This window comes from Cyprinodon variegatus, unplaced genomic scaffold, assembly GCF_000732505.1.
Source record: "Cyprinodon variegatus isolate N-32 unplaced genomic scaffold, C_variegatus-1.0 Scaffold1035, whole genome shotgun sequence".
Lineage (NCBI taxonomy): Eukaryota > Metazoa > Chordata > Actinopteri > Cyprinodontiformes > Cyprinodontidae > Cyprinodon > Cyprinodon variegatus.
The window spans coordinates 84956-104173 of NW_015151488.1; the positions used below are offsets into that span (position 1 = coordinate 84956).

The window sequence follows — 19218 nt, forward strand, 5'->3', positions numbered from 1 at the left end:
AACATGACTTTAAACTGGTTTTCCTTTTCTCCTACACTGTTTACATACTGATCACTGCTGCACTTTATAAATGCTAATGTTCATTCCACTGTTGCAAGCTGCTAATTCACTGTTGAAAAACTGAATGCATCTAAATATTGTTTCGTATACACCGTGTATACAAAATGACAAAAAATATTGTCTAAGTCTAAGTCCAAAGGCTTGTTTATACTCAGAAACCAGGTCGTCTGTGTGTGTGTGGCAGTTAATGCAGATATGCCCCGTCCCTTCCACAGACACGCTGGTGCACCTCTCATAAATTGTAGGTGACCGCAGACAGGAGGCCTCTGATTGGTCAAATCTACATACGCTCTACAATATACGTATTTCCTGTTTGGTACCTTACCGGCTCGTCTTGTTTGTATTGTGGAAAACGACTGGTGAAAATGGACCAACTAGAAGAGCGAAGTGCGCAAGAACGCTGGGACCCTTTTTCCACATAGATCCCTGCTGTTTTTCGCCCTCATGTCCCTCTGTTGTCTGACAAACCTTCCCCCACTTCCTTACCGCCTTGGTCGTATCTAGACCTAAAGCTAGTTCCTGATTGTCCCTCTAGCATTGTGGCGTGGAATAACATAGCGCAGACCACGCTTCAATATTGGGCATAAATCAAAAATATCTGTGCCATACCTGCGTAAGCTCACTGCGACACACTGCTGTGGGAGCAAACCAGCCCTTAACCTTACTCACTTAAATTATTATACTATTTATCTTCATAAAGGTTCACATTAGTTTTTATTTGTCGTTTCAATTCCATAGAGCAATGAAACCAAATCATCTGACATCTCACTTTAAAGACTATAATAGTGGAACATACCAAATTAGGGCAATTAATATCTTTCTCCTGCTGTGAGAGAAATTAGCTCCACTGTGTTGAATAATAGCTGAGTAACCTTATTTGATTGCAGGACTTGATCCACTGATTCTCACCCAGATTTATTCAAGTTCTGCATCACTTTAGGTTTGAAAGACAGGACAGTTTTATGAGGGGAAAAGTTAACTTTCTTCTTCTTCTATTAAAATGTTAGTCAGCAGCTCAGCAGATATTAAAAAGATGCTGTTAGGCCACTTTTCCAACAGAGAGGGATTTGTTTTTCATCCCGTGTGGAAAATACTTAAACTGACTGGATTACTATTTCTTAATTAGAATAAATCCTAATTAGTTTATGTGACTGAAATGTTAAAATGACCAAGTGAAGTTATTGGGTGAAAGGAGGTCTAATCATGATAAGAGTTACTAAGCCCACTTTAGGGTTATTACATTCAAACTAATTTAGGAGGCGTTTTGGAACAAACATGGCTGGCAGGCCCACTGCTTGTTTCCCACTTCATTGCATGCAATGGCACAAGCAGCTGCTGTTCTGGAGTGACGCACCGCATCCAGGGCGACCATCTGACCGACTCAAACCATCTGCTGGCAATCTATTACCAGCATGCTCGTTTAAAAGGATGGATTTTCAGTTCAAACTTCTGTGAAAACGATGTTTTGAGAACACTCTCTACAGAAGAGCCATCATTACCCGCAGGTTCCCTTCCGGTACAGCGAGCCCTGCCCATTGCTTTACAGCCGATTGGTCTTTGCAGCATGCATGATTAGTAACGACCATGGGCTACTGGGTAGTGAGAAAACAAATGAGTAAAGCCGGCAGAAATAAGATTCGTTTTTCTGTCCTGAAGCAACAGCTTGACACAGACGGTTATCTGTCTGACGTGTCGCTCGCAATAAAGCTGTGTAATCTTGTTGGAGCCTTACAGAAGATTAAATCACAGAGATTTGTTGATGTGAGGAACTTTGAGCACCCCAGGATGACAGGAAGAAAGCAGCTAATTTACAGCAGTTACAGAAGGAGGGGAAATGTGAAAAAGAGGTTAAAATGTGTTACCTTGGATCGGGTCTTGAAGGTCCTGAATGCGCCTGATTTAAAAATGACTCGGTTCCTTTTACACAGGATGAAGGCCACCATTCCAATCACCACCATTAATAAGAAGAGAGGTGTGAGAACAGCCATGATCCACAGGTTGCCTGGTGGCGTCTTTACCACGGCTGCATGCAGAGACAGGTGGAAAAAAACAAATTAAATCACGATAAAAAAGATCAAATCTGTACAAAAAAAAAAGTTTTTCACAGTATGATTAATGAATAAATTTTTTTAGGAATATCCCAAGCCTTAATTACTTAGTTTAATTAATAAGTTTGTTATTTCCTAACCTTTTATATTTGTTACAACCAACAGTGTTAGGAATTCAGATAATGCAGCTGCTGGATAAGAGGTTGCTTTAAAAATAAGTTTATACTTTTACCCACATACTTTTATACTTCACTGTTGAACTTCTTTTGATTGTTTTTTTCCATTGTGTTTATCTATGTATTTCCTTTTTTATATAACTTTTTTTTTAGAATACATAAAAAAATAAAACAAAACCATTAGTTGACTGTAAATTTGCATGGAAATGGAAATTAAAATGTCTGCATGCTGAACTTTATGAGTCAGATTCATGTTTTCCAGACAACCATGGTGTAAACACGCTGATAAAAGTGCGCAAGTCTCCCAAGTTTATCTTTTTGGAGTTTAAAGTTTTTATATCTGTAACTCAATGTTCATTTAAAAGACTCAGAACTTTGTGAACAAAATGTTTTCAGGTATTTTAAGTCAAGGAGAAGTGAAACTCAGCTAAATTAAACACTTTTAACAGTTTAGAAGCAACATTTTCTTCAGTTGGTCTATAAGCCAATGGTAGGAGCAGGTGTTTTCATTGAAGGCAGACATTTAGCTGGCTTCCTCACAGCCCATAAAGATAAACTAAATGACATTTACTGAGAACACTGTTCTCTCTTCTCAGCATAAACACTTTTCAGGAAGAGCTCTGTGAGCTCCAACAAATCCAATCAGCTCTTCAGTTCATAAAATGTTCTGACGTTTCTGAGAAAACAAGTTATAAGAAATCACAAGTCAAGGGGAGAGAACACTCTTTCCTCTGGAGCTACAAAACATACTAATCCACAGATAGTGCAAGAGAATACTGTTAATATCAATGGGCTTAAAAAAGAATTTTGTTTAGATGAACTTACAGTATTTAAACAGTAAATCTTTCAGCTGTCTGCTGCCTGTAAAGTTCTGTCTGTAATAATTATAAAATATACCAAAAAAAATTAAATTTTTTATTACCATAATAAAAATCTTTACAGACAATAGCAGTAGGTAGTGAATTCATGTGTCTGACCAGAACATAAATAAAAGACTGCGTCCGTTCCCCCTAGCAACAATTCATAAATAATGCTTTAATGAAGACCAACGGTCTCAATCTTGTTAAATAAGACTTTTTTTTCCAGCTAACATGGATTCAAAATATTCACTGCTACTTTAATGCCTTTGTGTCACAAGGCTTTTGAACCCAATATTCATTCAGAAGCCCTAGAGTAATATGTTTTGTTTTTCCCAAGAATTCAAGTAGATAGGCTTCAAGAGAAAAATGACATAAAAAATTATCATTTATGATTACTTTATGTCAAAAAAAACAACTTTGGAGGACGTGATTTTTTTCTCATTTAAAGTTTTTTTCATGCTAAACATGAAACCTGGAACCTAGTGTTGGTTGGTTTTGTTTTTGCTGAAAATATGTATAATTAATGAAATTAAAATCATAATTAAAAGCTTAAGCCACACCCTTTTTTCTCCACCATACAGTGCGTATACACTTCATGTTTGTGTGTGTTTTTTATGATACCTTTCTTCTGTGAAAGAGGTATAAAAATGTTAGAATATAGTGAACTATATCCCTAGTTCAGTCTTTAAAGTTAATTAGAGAAAGGGAGCAGGTGTTAGTCAGTGGGCGGGGCTAACTTTGACCACAGAAGTCTGGAAAGCTCCGACTTACATGCAGCTCACTCCGGTTATGTAACTTCTGATCTAATTTTTTTCCATTTCACACCAACTGCGTAAAGAGAAGCTCCGACTGCATAGGGTGAGCAGAACTGTGATATCTTTTCACCTCTGACTGTGCCACACAAATTTCACACAAATGACTTGGAAAAGATTATGAGACGTTATTAAAAGTAAATAAATCAAAATAAAAAAACAACGGCGCAGATATGTCTGTTCAGCATCTATTCTAAACTAGAACAGCGAATTCTTATAGGTCTATATTGAAACATAATAACAACTACGTATAAAGAAAGGGAACGTTCAGCAAAAAACGCTGTGGGATGTGGACTGAAGCCTCTCCCATTGAAAATTACGCATGTTTTTCAAACATGGGTCGACCCGCTAACAATCGCCACTTGGCTCCCTTCCAATTGACAAAAAAGCTGGGGCTAACCCCCTGCTGGCAAGCTGTGTGGCCTCTACCCCTCCGCAGCTGCGTGTCTGATGACGCTGGGTTAGGGTTGATGTCACCAGTACGACAAAAATCAGGAAAGTAAACAATGGAGAGCAAAATGTAAGGAAGCCAGGGCATAGTAAGAGTGCTTTATTGTTTCGCTCTTTTGTCCGTCCAAATCCCTCTCACCAGTGCTGTATCATATTATCGAATGTAAACAGAGTTGTTTCGGCTTGTTAGCTCAGACATGGGTGTGTTGACATACGTGCTTTGCATTTAATGGTGTCATGTAATTCATTGGCTCTAGTGTGTTCCCACAAAATGCCGATCAGAGCCTAGGTGATATTAATGCGGCATGCTTGCCGAGTCGTTTGACCTGGGTAGACATGCGTCAGGGAGCTGTTGCCACTTTCACTAAAATCCAATTGTTGCCGGGTTAAAAGGAGTTTTTCCGTCAGTGGGAAAGGGGTATTAGGCACAGGTTTTTGGGTGTTTTTTTCCATATAGAAGAGAGCGTGATAGCTGCTCTTTCCTCTACTGCCCCTCACTGTTTTCACAAGGCTCAAAAAGAATTACATTTTATGACTTCTGTCCTGAAGAACTTCATAGATTGTTTTAGGAACCCTGTTTTTCTTACTCTTTTACCATGTCTCCTGCGTTTTACCATCTCTGCCTTCTATATACATGAATAACAATCACACATAACAGTGACGGTACAGTCAGAGGCTTACGTTCAGCTTGCACTTGCACAAAGTATCCCAGCGTCAGAGCCATGGTCTGCGAGTCCAGACTGCTGAGGGTCTTCGCCGCTGCCGTTCCTGTGATGGGTAAGCCATTCAGCTGGGCGTAGTAAGTCATCTCTGCCGGGTTTTTGGGACCTGGAAGCCGTCTCATGCTTACCATCTAAGGACATAGTTATATGCTATATTTAGAGAGATTTTATTCTTGTTAAGCACCAGGAAAACATAATCTGTAGGCAGTAAAAGACAGAATCCCTTATCTTGCCACAGCAAAAGATGGCTGAGTCTGTGGCCCAATCTCTCTAGCTTTGATCAAGTCCAGCATTGGCTGGGAGATGAATGCATTAACTGAAGATACTCCAGGATAAACGAGTCACATGAAATCTCAATTTCCTTTCATCATACATCAAAGATCTTTTTTTTCAAACATTACACAGCTTTAATTAAGTTGAACAGTTGGAGTTCGTAGCAAAAGAAAAGAGATGTTTTATCTCTGAGAGACTGTCCCTTCTCCACTCTGCAGCCATAGAACCGGTCATCTGTGAAGACCATAAAGCCTCGGGGGTCTGTATTGCATGTGGGCCACGAGGAATGACACGTCATGTGAATTTGAACAATCTGGAGCGCTGAGTGAGAAGGCGACAATCAAAAAAAAAAAAGAAAAAACTTGCCACAGATGTTTCTTAGCTCATTAGCATTTCCAATCTAGAGGAGATCCTTCCAACATCTTCCTCTGCTGCAACAATTTCATTTTACAGCTGTAGAGTTAAATTAATTCAAATTAAATCGCTTTCAATCCATTTTTTTATTAAAAGTAGTTGGCTACATTGTTGCATAAACATTGGTTGTAAAACACATCAGCTCTCTTTGTATAGAATTTCTTATAACACTGTGTTTCCTGGGAGCGACTGATCGCTTCATTCATCTGGAGATCTGCATTAAAATCTTTTTAGAACTTGCTAACAACAGTTAGTGCCAAAGCAAAAAATATTAGAAAAAGAAAAAGCATTTGCAAAATGACTGAGATGTGTGGATTTATCACCCTGATTTAACACCTAATTGCTTCCCTACATCAGGTGCTAAGCAGAGTTAGATCATTAAAAGACAGTGATGTCATAACGGCTTCCCTTCTTACAGTTTTCTTTCATGTTTGCTATTTTATAAGCTTTCAATTTTTTAGATCATCAAATGAATTTCAATGAAAGACAAAAATAGCCTTGATAAAATACTAAAATGAATTTTGAAGTAACGTTTTTCTCTATAAAGATAAAAGACTTCAGTTTCCTGTTTTCTCCATATAGCTACAATACTCTTCAAAGATGCATTTTAATCAATCGGTGAAGTTTTAGAAGATGCACCTCTACAAAACTTTTTACCCTAGTTATCTTAATTACACGTACATAAAAATTATTTTTCAGGTCAATATTCAGCCCTTGATGCGTAGCGATGCTCCATGTGAGCTCGGCTATGTAACTTGACTCACTAAATGAGTCATGTCATGAAAATAAGGGACGATTCTTAATTTTATTTAAAAGGTAGTAACCCCTTGTGCAGTGTTGACAGCAGGGGCGGAGCTAGAAGGAAGCCAACCAATGAAGGCCCCTCGCCTGGGTGATTTGCTGTTCCCATAGGAACCTACTTCACCACATCAGCAACTAGCAGTTCCTCTCTAAACCAGAGGTTGGCAGCACTGATACTCTCAAGGTGGAATGTCGTAACCAATTTGAATTTTTACACTGTTCGTTAATTAACTATAAAGTGACAAATACAGTTCATTAATTAAATAATCTTTCATATTAATATACTAACATTAAATAAGGCCAAAGAAAACTAAAGCTCTTTTCAGAACTATGTTTTTTTCTTTATGGGGATGAAGGGAAAGTTATGAGTCTCATCATCAAGTGGTCTTCTATGAATTTACAGATATTGAAACAACAGCTCAGTCTGTTTAACATATATTTTATTTAGAACCACAATTAATTTAGATAACACAAATCTTTAAATATGTGTGTAGATTTATTAGCAAGGGCTGCATGAAAATCTAGCCTTCATTGATTTATTTAGGAAATACGGATGATTTTCTTGTTAATTTTCAATTGTATATGTAGGATCAGTGTAAACTGACCTTAAATAGATTTTTGCACGGATCACTTTGACCACCACTCCGCGGTAGACATTGTTCTCTGCTGGGCCACTACCATGAACATGTTCTGACTAACTGGTTAGTCAAAATAAAGTGAAAGTTATGCTACCTTTAGACCGCAAGCAGCAGAAGCAGCAAAAACGTGCGAGCTGCTTTATTTTTGATGCTTGTTTAAGTTTAGTTCTGATGCGTGGCTGAAGCATCTTTGGTGCTCTAGCTGCATTGTCGAAAACTGGGTCTGATGCGTGTTGGGCGGAGCTACCCTATCCTTTCTTTGCCTGCAACAATGGCAGCTATATTTTCTGTGATCAGTGGGTAAAAGTAGTTTTAATATTTTTTTAATATGTTCATGAGGCGCTGCACCTTGATCAGAGCATGTGAGCGGAGCATGGAGCGAGAAGAAGAAGAAATATGATGCAGCACAGAGCGGTTTTCAATTCAAAGCCCAGAACGAGGATTTCGCCCCACTCCAGTTCGTTCCGATGGACTCACAATGTCAATTAAAAATGTTGGATTATAAAATTCGTAAAATAACATTTATTTGATTAAATGTAGTCTAGTAAAATAAATTAATAATTAAATAGGAAACGCGGGGCAACATGAATGGAGCGAGGTTTTACATTGTCAGCTGGGAAATGATCATGTAACAGCCTGTGAAATAAGACAATACACATGTATCGGTAACATCATTAAATCAAACGCCGTGTGTCCCAGGACCCTGGCTTAATTACATGAAGGAAAACTGTCAGAAAATTCCTTCTCCTAAAAATTTGAGCGAGTGTGGAGCGATTTTGCCGGAGCAGCAGGAAAATTAAGTGAGGGCAGAGCGGATTTTCAGAGGAGCTTCCTCCTGAGTGGGGAGCGGGAATTGTGCAGCGCTCCGCTCAGTTTACAAGCTCTGGCCTTGATGTGCGTCAACCATTGACTTTGTATCTAAACTAGCTGCTTCTGCTGCCTCTGCTGCTTGTGGTCTGAATGTAGCATTACAGTTCTAGCACCCCTAGTGGCTGAACATTACAGTTTTGCTTTAAAGGAATGAGAGCGATACCAAAGAAGAGGCGTTCGGGAAAACAAAACATATAAGAACTAATGCCTCGTATCGACTTGTTGTTCATGGTGGTGAGGGGGCGATGAATTGGGCATTCCTTTCACATTGTTGTAAAAGGATACAAAGCAGTTAGAAGCAAATAAAACATCATAATTACACAGATAATTACAATTACAGCTGAGGCAGATGGCAATACTTTAAAGCAGGGCATCATTTGATGAATGTTGGAAGTGAAACTTAAATTTAAATGTAGAACTTTGACCAAACTGGTATAAATATAAAAAGTGGTGCAGCTTAAATGGAGATCTGAACAATAAAACTAACTCAGTTGCAGTAACTATCCTTAATGCCGTCTTTACTTCTTGATGTTGGCATCTTCACAAACAGACATATCAATTTCCTCCAACCTGCACGGTGTAGCCGCCCACAGTGGTGGCCCGCCGGGACCTCATGGACCGAGAGCCCTGCCTGCCAGCCACCAGGAAAAGCTCAGCCAGGCGCTGCTCCATGAGGCTGGCGAAGCTCTGGTAGTTAGCCTCCAGGGAGGAGCTGTCCACATCCTGGATCACTGAGCAAGGAGACAGGAAACGACAGGCAGATTTATGGGAGAGAAGAGGTGTTCAGGCAGATAAAAAGAAGCCAAACAAGAGATGGACGAGGAGATGAATGAAGGGTTGGGAAAAAAAATACAGTGACAAAGCAAAAGAAAATGGGCCAAGAAGGAAAGTTTGAAGAAAGACAAAAAAAAGTCAGTGAAGTCAGAGATATGTAAGGAGTACGACAATAGAGATGATGGATGATCTTACTCCTGAGAGCCTTCTTTACAACGGGCCATAAGTGAGATGGATCAGTGGACAGACATCCCATACACATTCACTCACACACAGCAGCATCATTCACAGCCATCCCTGATGTGATGTGAAGTGATCTCTCCCTCTGCCCCAGTCAGGAAGCTGTGAATTATACATCAATAGGTTTATCCCAGGAACAGAGCAGCTAAAGTGACTCTGAGCAGAGAGACCAGGAAGAAAAATGGATGGAGGGACAGAAAAAGCTCATCATGCATAGAAACATCCTCAGCAGCATGAAAAAGGCATCTTAGCAACTGCTGTTTAATCCAGTCACTGCTGAATCTGTGAGCATGTTGAGGAGAAGATTACCTGTGATCACCCAGTAGTTCCTGGTTGCTGTAGAAGTGTTGAGATTGTGGTATTCAAGAGCTGGTGACACACAGAGAGACAAACAAAGGAAAATCTTAGTTACTGTCCGACCCGCAGCCTAACCCACCTTCACTTGGTTTAGCTCATTTTTAGGTAGGGTCAGAGATGGGAAGTAACGAAGTACAAATACTTCGTTACTGTACTCAAGTAGATTTTTCTGATATTTTTACTTTACTTTACTACTTATTTTTATGGCGACTTTTTACTTCTACTCCTTACATTTTAAAAAATTGGCTCGTAACTTTAGTTTTGAATCATTTCAATGGAGTTACCGTTATTATTTTTGACGTCATCAATACCAAATTCAATCTAATTGGATGGGAATCTACGTTGCATTTGACGCACCACTACAAGATGAATCGACAGATTCGGCGGTATTCATTGGCGGCAAATCATTGCAGCTTGGTGGCGGTGGCGTTAGCATAGTAGCATGGACGACGAGATGATTGAAAATGAACACAACGGAGATCTAGTCCTATTGGCAGACATCCATTTAAAATGTAGGCAACGGCATGAAAAAAGTGGTTTCTACTTTTACTTTTATACTTTAAGTAAATTTACAAGCCTGTACTTTGTTACTTTTACTTGAGTAAAGAAGTTTAATCAGTACTTCCACTTTTACCAGAGTATTTTTTAACACAAGTATCTGTACTTTTACTCAAGTATGGAAAGTGAGTACTTTTGCCATCTCTGGGTAGGGTTTTGCAAAAAAAATTGTTTTGGCGATATATCATGATTTTTGGCTGCCCGGTATAATATCAATCTTACAGTGATGAAAAACAATGATGATAAATTGACTCTGCACCGATACTGGCAGAGCTGTGGAGCCCTTTCATGCTTTGTTCAGACCGCACGCTGCTGAAGCAGCAGAAGCAGCTAATTTACATGCAAAGTCAATGGTTAACGGAAATCAAGGCGCAGCAAAAGGTCCCACACCACGTTTTGAGCAGCAGGAGCAGCACATCAAGAGCATCTGAGCATCTGACGCGCTGCAAAACCAGAAGCTGCCGAATTGGAAAAATGTAACTTTTGCTTCTGGATGCGCCAGATCAACCAATCAGAGAAGCTGATCTGGGAGACAGACACAGCACTGCAGAAGCAGGGCGCTATGATCACTCCTCTGAAACAGTTCATTAACGCCTGAATGAACTTTTCAGGTGTTAATTTTATTATTCTGCCATTGTTACAAGCAAAGAAATGGTAGGTCCACCCAACGCGACCCACTTTTCGACTGCGCAGCTAGAGTAGCAAAGATGCTTCAGCCACGCATCAGAACTAAACTTGAACAAGGATCAAAAATAAGGCAGCACGCGCGTTTTTGCTGCTCCTGCTGCTTGCGGTGTGAACGTAGCATTACTGTGCGGTGCAGCGCCATCTGTAGTGTAGGCAGTTACAGTGGAAGAAAAGAAATCAAATCCCAAACATGGATACCAAAAAAAGTAAAAGATCAGTATCTTCTGATGAACATAATCGGGACTTGTTTTTTTTTTTATTTATAGATTTCATTTAAATGGAAAAACTATAGCAATATATAATGACATTGCAATATTATGATAATATCGTATTGTGACAAGTATACTTCCTATCCATATTTTTAGGATTGGTTTTTGAGGTCCTATACTGATCTAAAAAAAAAAGAGAAGTTTCATGTGAATCATTAGAAAAGTTTATAGGCAAGCAAAACTTTAAAATATATGTATTTTCAGAAAACAATTACTCAAGGAGGGTAAAATGACAGAATAACAGGTTCCTATAATGGAAAAAAAGAAAACCTTCAGTCCTGTACTTTGCTTTTCTTGGTTTAAAACCTATTAAATGAATGAAAGCATAACAAGAGAAGGGGGGAAACACAGAAAACCAAGAAACCAGCTGACAACATTTAAGAAGATGCCTGAAGATATTTAAATAAATAACCTGGTTTAATTTAGAAAATTGTTTGTATGTATAAATCTGTAGAAAAACAAAAAAAAAAAAAGGCTAAAAAAGAATATCTGCGTTTCTCAGATCGGATAAGGTCCCTTATTTCATCTATACAGTCAGAACCATTAATAAAAAACTGGCATGAATCAACTTTTCCATTCCTCCTAGGTGTATCCAGGACTGTCACTAAAATACAAGGCCAGCTAAAACAAGACCTGCTCCAATTCCTTTGCTTTATTACCAGAAAATAAAGCTGTAGAAAGTCTGCAGAAACTACCAGTTCACTGGGGAAGCTTCCTTCTTCACTAACAAGAGGAAACAGTTGACTCCTGGATTTATTAACTGCAATAAAGCTTTTCAGGGTTTAAAAAAAAAAAAAAAAAGGATACAGTACTTTCAATCGTGCGGAGCATCCACAACATCCACTCTGTCACCGCCTGCCTTACTGGGAGGGTAACTGGAGATATTTTCCCTATGGTTCAAGAATAATGTTTAAAATCTAAGAGAGATAAAAGAAAAGAAGAACTTCCTCAGTAATTATATTGTTGGTGTATGTTGTTATTTGATGACTGTTAGTATCATTTGCAGCAGTACAAGAAAAAGGGACTTGGCTATAAACTGTTTTCTATAGAACACATTATTTCCATTTAAAACTTAGTTTAAAAGTTGCTTTTTATTCTATAATTCGTTTATAAGTATCAGAAAACTACAAGCTTGTGTGAAGCATCACTGGCTGCTTTTGACCTAAATTTTTTTCTCCTGTCCACTTTTTATATTCAGCCTGTTTATTACCTAAAATACCTGTTCCCTCACATCCAATCATCCATCTCCTTGTGTCACACAAACCATCATAACCTCTGACTTTCAGCTTCATTCTGATTCTGTTTATCTTCTAACGTTCTCCTCTGTCTCCAGCCAACTATAAGTCAGTGGAAACGGCATGCAAGTTCCTTAACCAGCATATGCATTTGCTTTTAATTGCCTTCCAGAGACAGGTAAACTATATGAGAACACATTTACGTTAACTGGGCTCTCCACTTAACTTAATAGAGCTCATATAAGCACTAGAGACAAACGGCACTGGAGTGTGAAGGTTGAGAGCCCTTCGTTTTGCTCTTCAAAGAATCTGTGCAACGAGCAGATGAATCTGCTGCATTCGTTTTATCCCGCAGTTGTTGGAAACTTAATTGCATTATGCAAAAAGGAAGAATGAAACGAAGAGGAAAGAAAAGAAAATGTCCTGCTCAGTCAGAAAGTAAAATTAAAAACACAAGTTAAATCATTGTTTTATTTTTATTTTTAGTCGAGGTTTTAGATAAAATAATAATAATATAGTTATAATAATTAAGAAAGAATTTAGCACAAAAAAATGGCTGGAACAAAACACCAGCAAATTATTTATTTGAGAATTTGACATCTATACTCCAGTAAATCATCCTGTTTCCACACAAAGTTTATCTAAAACATAACAACATCCTGTTGACGGATTATTTTGTATTTTTGTGTTTTACGTTTTATTTGCTTAATTTTGAGCAAAGAAAGAGTCCTTGCTTTATGCATTATATATTTGCAAAAACAAAGGAGATACGATACATGTGCAATATCATACTGCACATGTGCACAAGGTAAAAACAAGGAAGTAGCCGTACCAAGGCCATTAGCACCTCCCAGCACAGTATTAAAATAATGAAAAAAAGCAACAACAACAAAAAAATGATCTAATTCCAAGAGGGATGAGATGGGAACAATGCATGGAATACAGTATGAATGCACTGGAAAAAATCCAAATCTAGATAAGTCATTTTTTTCTTGAAATAGGTGCATTTGTTCTTGATTGAGGAGGTAAAAGAGACATTTTGTCAATGGAACAAGACAATTTACCCTTTAAATAGGAAAACACAATTGCATTGTCTAATTTCAAGTGTATATTATCTAATTATCTCATTTTAAGAGTAAAAATACTCAACTTACCTACTCAAATTAAGGGTAAATACACTTTATTTAGGAAATTTTACCTTATCTCTAGATTGTTTTTCCAATGTGTTGGTGTTTGAAAACTTCAAACTCTTGTGGAATGTCAAAAAAGCTAGTTTTAATAACGTAATATCTTAAAACAAGATTTTTTTCAAGACTGTATCACTTATCAAGATTTTCTAGTTGTATTGTCTTGAAAGAAGTTAATATATCTAACTTAAATATATCTCCCTAGAAGGTTTTGTATTACGTGTGATAAGAGGTTTTGACTTGATATGACAGTAATACACTTGATAAGATTTTGTGTTTTTTCCAGTGTACTGAAGCGGAAGCTAGAGATGTGATCAGATGTAGCTGCTAAGTTGAGAGTTGTGTGGTTTTTCTCACATGGGTCGACCTGCTAACAATCGGCATTAGGCCCGCTTCCCATTCGGGAAAAAAAGCTGGGTCTGACCCCCCGCTGGCAAGCTGCGTGACCTCTGTCCCCCAACGCTACATGTCTGGTGACGCCATCAGCCTGGGCTAGCGTTGATGATGTCATCGGTACAACAGATATCAGGAAAGTAAGCAATGGAAGGGAGTCAGGATGCAGTCAGTATTCTTTATAGTAGAGCTGCAACTAACAGTTATTTTACAAATCGATTAATCTGTAAATATTTTTCTGATTAATAATCGGGCAGCAAAACTTTCCTTAATGAAAACTTTTTGGGAAAACCAGGTGAAACTAAAACTTTTGCACTTGCGGAGTTCTGCATAGAGCATATTTACAAATGAACAAGCTTTTTATATTTTAAATGCAAAATGTTTATATATTTTTTACAATTTTGATATAATTACTGCTCTAATTGGGTTTCTCTGTCAGCTAAAGGCATGTTTTAGAGTCTCTATACCCCAGTTAATGATTAATCAATTACTAAATTAGATGACCATTACTTCAATAATCGATTAATCACGACTAATCTGATTAATTGTTTCAGTCCTACTTAATTGTATCACTTAAATTAGACCCCAGCCTGAAGCTCCCACAATATATCCCAATCTGAGCCGAGCTGTTTAAGGGCAGATGTAACCTGAGTCACTTGTCGAGTCGGTGGATGTGGGATCAGCGCTGGTCTGCGAGACTTTCCAACTGCCAGTCTACAGTCTAAGTACAAACAACACTATGGATAGAAAGATCAATCCATTTGGCCGGTTGGTCAGTCAAAGACAGCAGATAGGTCAGAATGAAATTATTAAAGAAATTGAACAATTTCTGAAACTTTTAGGGTCACTTTAAAGGCCGGTTTATACTCAGAAACCAGTTCGTCTGCGTGTGTACCGCAGTTAACGTAGATATGCCTCAGCCCCCTCCACAGACCCTCTGCTGCACCACTCCAAAATTATAGGCGACCACAGACTGGAGGCTTTTGATTGGTCAAATCTACATCCGCTCTACACTATGCGTATTCCCTGTTTGGTACCTTACCGGCTTGTTCTGTTTGTACGACCGCCATTGTGGAAAACGACTCGTGAAGATGGACCAGCTAGAAGAGCGAGGTGTGCGAGAACGCTGGGACCCCTTTTCCAACCTGGATCCCCGCTCTTTTTCGCCCTCATGTCCCTTCATTTTCGCACAAACTTGCCCCCGCTTCCTCACCACTTGGCCGTATCTAGACCCACAGGTAGTTCCTGATTGGCCCTCTTGCGTTGTGGCGTGAATTATATAAATTCCACAAAATAATAAACTGGGTATAGATCAAAAATATCTGCATCAAACCTACCTACCTCACTACAACACACTACTGTGGGAGTAAAACCAGCCCTTAATGGTTAAGAAACAGGGTAAAAAAAGTTATTCAGGGACCAACATCTAAGTTTTCAGCCCAAATTAAAAAAGGTTTGATGCAGAACGTAAACGTAAACACGCAATGGTCACAGTAAAACATGGTGGTGGCTGCATCAGGGTGTGGGGAGGCCATTTTTCCAGCAAAGATGTGTCTATACTGAGGTCATTACAAAACCAGGAAAAAACATAATAATGCAATTTGTTTTGTATGAGAAAGACCAGACCTACATCTACAGACATGCCAGTCCCTCTGAGAGCTAATTAAACAAATGTAATGAGTTTATGTAATGAGGCTTCCCCTGGAAAATCCTGCCTGAAAGAACAGGACAGTATTCTATACTTCATTATGTAATCCCCCCAAAAGTTAGATTTTCATGAAAATATAAAACACTCTAAAACATCTCCTAGAGTTAATTTTGGGACAATGGACTCAGAAAACAGTTCTGTGCTCAAAGAACCGAGATATCCTCAGCATGCTAACAGAGCCTTAAGGTTTTTGCCAACCTTTGTCCATTCAAATATCTACCATGAGATATACACCTGAACTATGAGCTGTTTTTACTGATGTGATCATTAACAGGAAACCTTTGGCCTTTCATTCAATAAGCCACTAACCTCTTGGTTTCTGATGGAAACATTCATCAGATTTTAGGGAAAGAAGAATGTTCTGTAGGTTTGTGAGTGTGATGTTTGCGCCCTGTGGGTGTTGCAAGCACACACCAACAGATTCTAATCTAATCTCACTCTGCTAAAATTAGCTCATCCAGGGAACACGGACAACAGATTGCCCAAGGCAGGGCTGAGATGATAGGAGCTCTGCAGCTGTTTGCCCTTTACAAAAAAAATAAAATAAAATCTCCCAGATGGCACAAAAACAAGCGATGGAATATAAACAGAGATCATTTGGTCCAACCATGGAGGTGGGCCCATTTTCTTTGGATTGCTGCAATAAAAAAACAGATCCAGCACCTGAGAAAAGGGGCAGAGCAAATTATTACACCAATGTGCTCAGAAAAAATTAGATAAAAGACAAAATGTTTATTCCTCCAACCCTTCCTGATAGTAAGCATACCATAAACCTCAATGCATTCTTAAACTTGAAGCACTAATCTGATTTTTTTCCCTCTTGAGGATTAAATCTATAACGAGCTGAACATCCCACCCCCGTTTGACACATCAAACACTGTTTTAACTTTGATGCTACAGCCTCTATTGCTCCCATGTGACCTGCTACTTGTGTTTTCTAATTCTGGCAAACTGATAAGCACTAATGCAAAAGATTATTTGCTACTTTTTAAGTTATGCTTTAGTAACACAAGAATTTCCTCCCAGGTGACCTTCATGTCTTGTAATGACAGACTGAAAACTACTCATTTCAAATCAGTTTGTCTGTGATTTTATGATTATATTTTAACAAGATATACGTAAGCAAGCAGATAGCTTCATTCAGAGAATCCTCTTGTTTTCTTTACATCCTGTATAAAACTATAATGCTCTGATGCATGCTCGATAAAGAGGGCGGGGCGAGAACAACATCCGGGGATTTGGTGCGTTCTCGATCTGGCGTTCTTGAGAATTGGAAAGGTACTCGGGCTGTGGCTGATGACGTGTCACGAGTACACGAGCACACGAGAACGCTCAAGAACGCATATTGAGAAACGCCCTAAAACTCAATGTGGTTCAAAGTGGAGTCTGACTAACCTGACTCCGCCAGATGGATTTGCTCCGCATATCCATCTGGAAACCATCCGTAGAAGTAATTTTGGGAAGGGGCGAAAATACTGGTTAGCTGATTGGCCTATGTTGGTGATAGACGGGCCAAATAAACCAATCAGATCAACGAAGCATATGAAGTACTAACAGACCGATGACGGATACACAACCACAAGCCAGGCTACTCTTGCCGAAACCAGTCGGGAGAAGAGCAAAAACATCTTTTCCTCTGAGAAAAGCCTCCAGAGCAGTGTTTTGCTCTTCTTTCAGTGAAGAAATACTCTGTAACTCCGATAAAACTTGCTCGATAGCCACGCTAACGCTAGTTTCATCGGCTGAAGCCGCCATGTTCTTTAGACTGAACTGTCGAGCTTCTCGTTGCGTCACACCTCAACCCGCCTCAAAGCCAACGCTGATTGGACGTTTGTTTGGTGAACGGCTCCAAATTTTCTTTAACGGAGAGTCTCCAGACTGATTAGCGAGTGAAACCTTGAAAGCTCGCGAGATCAGGATGGTCTCACGAGGCTAGAGTCTGACCTCTACACAGGTGCCAAAAGTCTTAATGTTTATTACTCATGTAAGAATATAAATCATACTGCGTTTACTCAACTAAAACTTCAAAGTACACATTTTAAAACTACTTACACAATAAAAGTAAAATGAATGTTGGAAAAAATGTTATGGGCAGATATGCTTAACCTTATACTGGTTACTGCATTATAAGGAACATGTTTCTATAATTATGAATGATAACTTCCTTATTCTTAATTTTCTTAGTTCTATTTTTTTTTTTAATGGTAAAAGTATCAGATTTAATTTAGCATCATCTTGAAAATTTATTTATTTTGTTCAGTAGCAAACAACCAGTTGGTGCAGCGCCATCCACAAAGAAATACATTTTCTGGATGAAAATAAATTATTTTGATGGTTTTTATTTTTTATAAACACCAACAGGCCATAATGTAAATGAGCTTAAATAAAACTAAAGAGTCTATTTTTAAAATGTAAGGAGTATAAAGTAGAGATAATTGCAAAATAATTACTCGAGTAAAGTATAGATAACCAAAATGTCTACTCAAGTAAGGTAACAAAGTATTTATTAATTGACAACTCTTCCATAATTTCAACTATCTCACATGGGAAGCAGGTTAAACTGGTTCTGAATCATTAATCTTGCATTCTTCTGCCATTGACTCTTTGATATACTTTCAAATTCTGTCTCAGCAAGAAGCAAAAGACCAAGAGAAAAATAATGTTTGGTTAACTATATATATATATGTTAGGATAGAGGCCAAATTGTTTCTGATTATCTTAATAGGGTAGAAGCAAATTAGAGTCTTTTTAAAAGTCGTAACCAACAGATTTAGTAGTCTAACTTTTCTAGGAACGCTTCAGGTAAACCTTCCTCTAGATTTAATGCTGATGACTTGGTCTCCTGGTGGCCGTCTTCCTCCTGAGCCTTTGAAGAATAAAACTTCAGGGGATAAAACTCCATTTAAGTGATGCTCATTAATCGTACTGCTAAAAAAATAGAAATAAAACACCATAGGTAATAGGTGATGACTCAGTGTTTATACTTTTTTTATCCTGAAGGTAAAATTGTGTCAAATTAGCTACTTAACATGGTTGATTGTAGAGGATAAAAATACATTCCTTTTTATGTCTGATTGGTTTATAATTATTTCCACTTAAACGGTTTAACAAAAAGCTGCAGAAATCCTGGCAAGTACTTCAGCATCAAGTAAAAATAAAACAGGGATTTTTGTTTCAAATGAGAAAATAAGCTGATGAAAACAACTTTGAATGTTATTCATTTATTTATTTATTTTTGCAATAAATTAGATGAAATAGAAAATTTGGGGATGAAATAAACTTGAGTCAGTATGATAGGATATTTAAATATGCTTTCTTAATGTCACTATCTAGTCGTGATGTTATGAGATGAGCCGAGGCTTCGAGGCGTGTGTCGAGTAACGGAGGGGGCGCTTCCCCGAAGCGCGTGTCAAGGTGTGATTCATTTAGGGGAGGGGCTAAAATTGATGACGTCCGAAGCCTAGGTACAGTGATACCATGTGACAGCTGTGGCAAGTGCTTCAGAAAGCATAACTAGTCAGTCAAGATGTGGGAGTTTGTAGGACGGTTGCTGTCAATTGGATAGAGTTTGGACATATTCTAAGAATAGATTGGTTGGAAAAACAAGCAATCTAGTTGGTTAAAACTATTTTAGTTAGAATAAACAATGTAATGATCAAAATCTGAGCAGACTGCTGGACACAGTT

The 19218-nt window shown here is 38.3% G+C and overlaps 1 protein-coding gene across 7 annotated transcripts in view; it reads right to left on the reverse strand.

The window, feature by feature from the left end:
* LOC107100951 (UPF0606 protein KIAA1549L-like) overlaps nt 1–19218 on the reverse strand; it is a 174282-nt gene that overhangs the window by 62784 nt on the left and 92280 nt on the right. For all 7 annotated transcript variants that reach the window (XM_015399651.1, XM_015399649.1, XM_015399652.1 and 4 more), the window contains 4 exons: nt 9448–9507; nt 8695–8855; nt 5088–5259; nt 1923–2083 (listed from right to left, as the gene is read on the reverse strand). In XM_015399651.1, coding sequence (XP_015255137.1) covers nt 1923–2083; nt 5088–5259; nt 8695–8855; nt 9448–9507 — 554 coding nt within the window. The remainder of the gene's footprint in view (nt 1–1922; nt 2084–5087; nt 5260–8694; nt 8856–9447; nt 9508–19218) is intronic.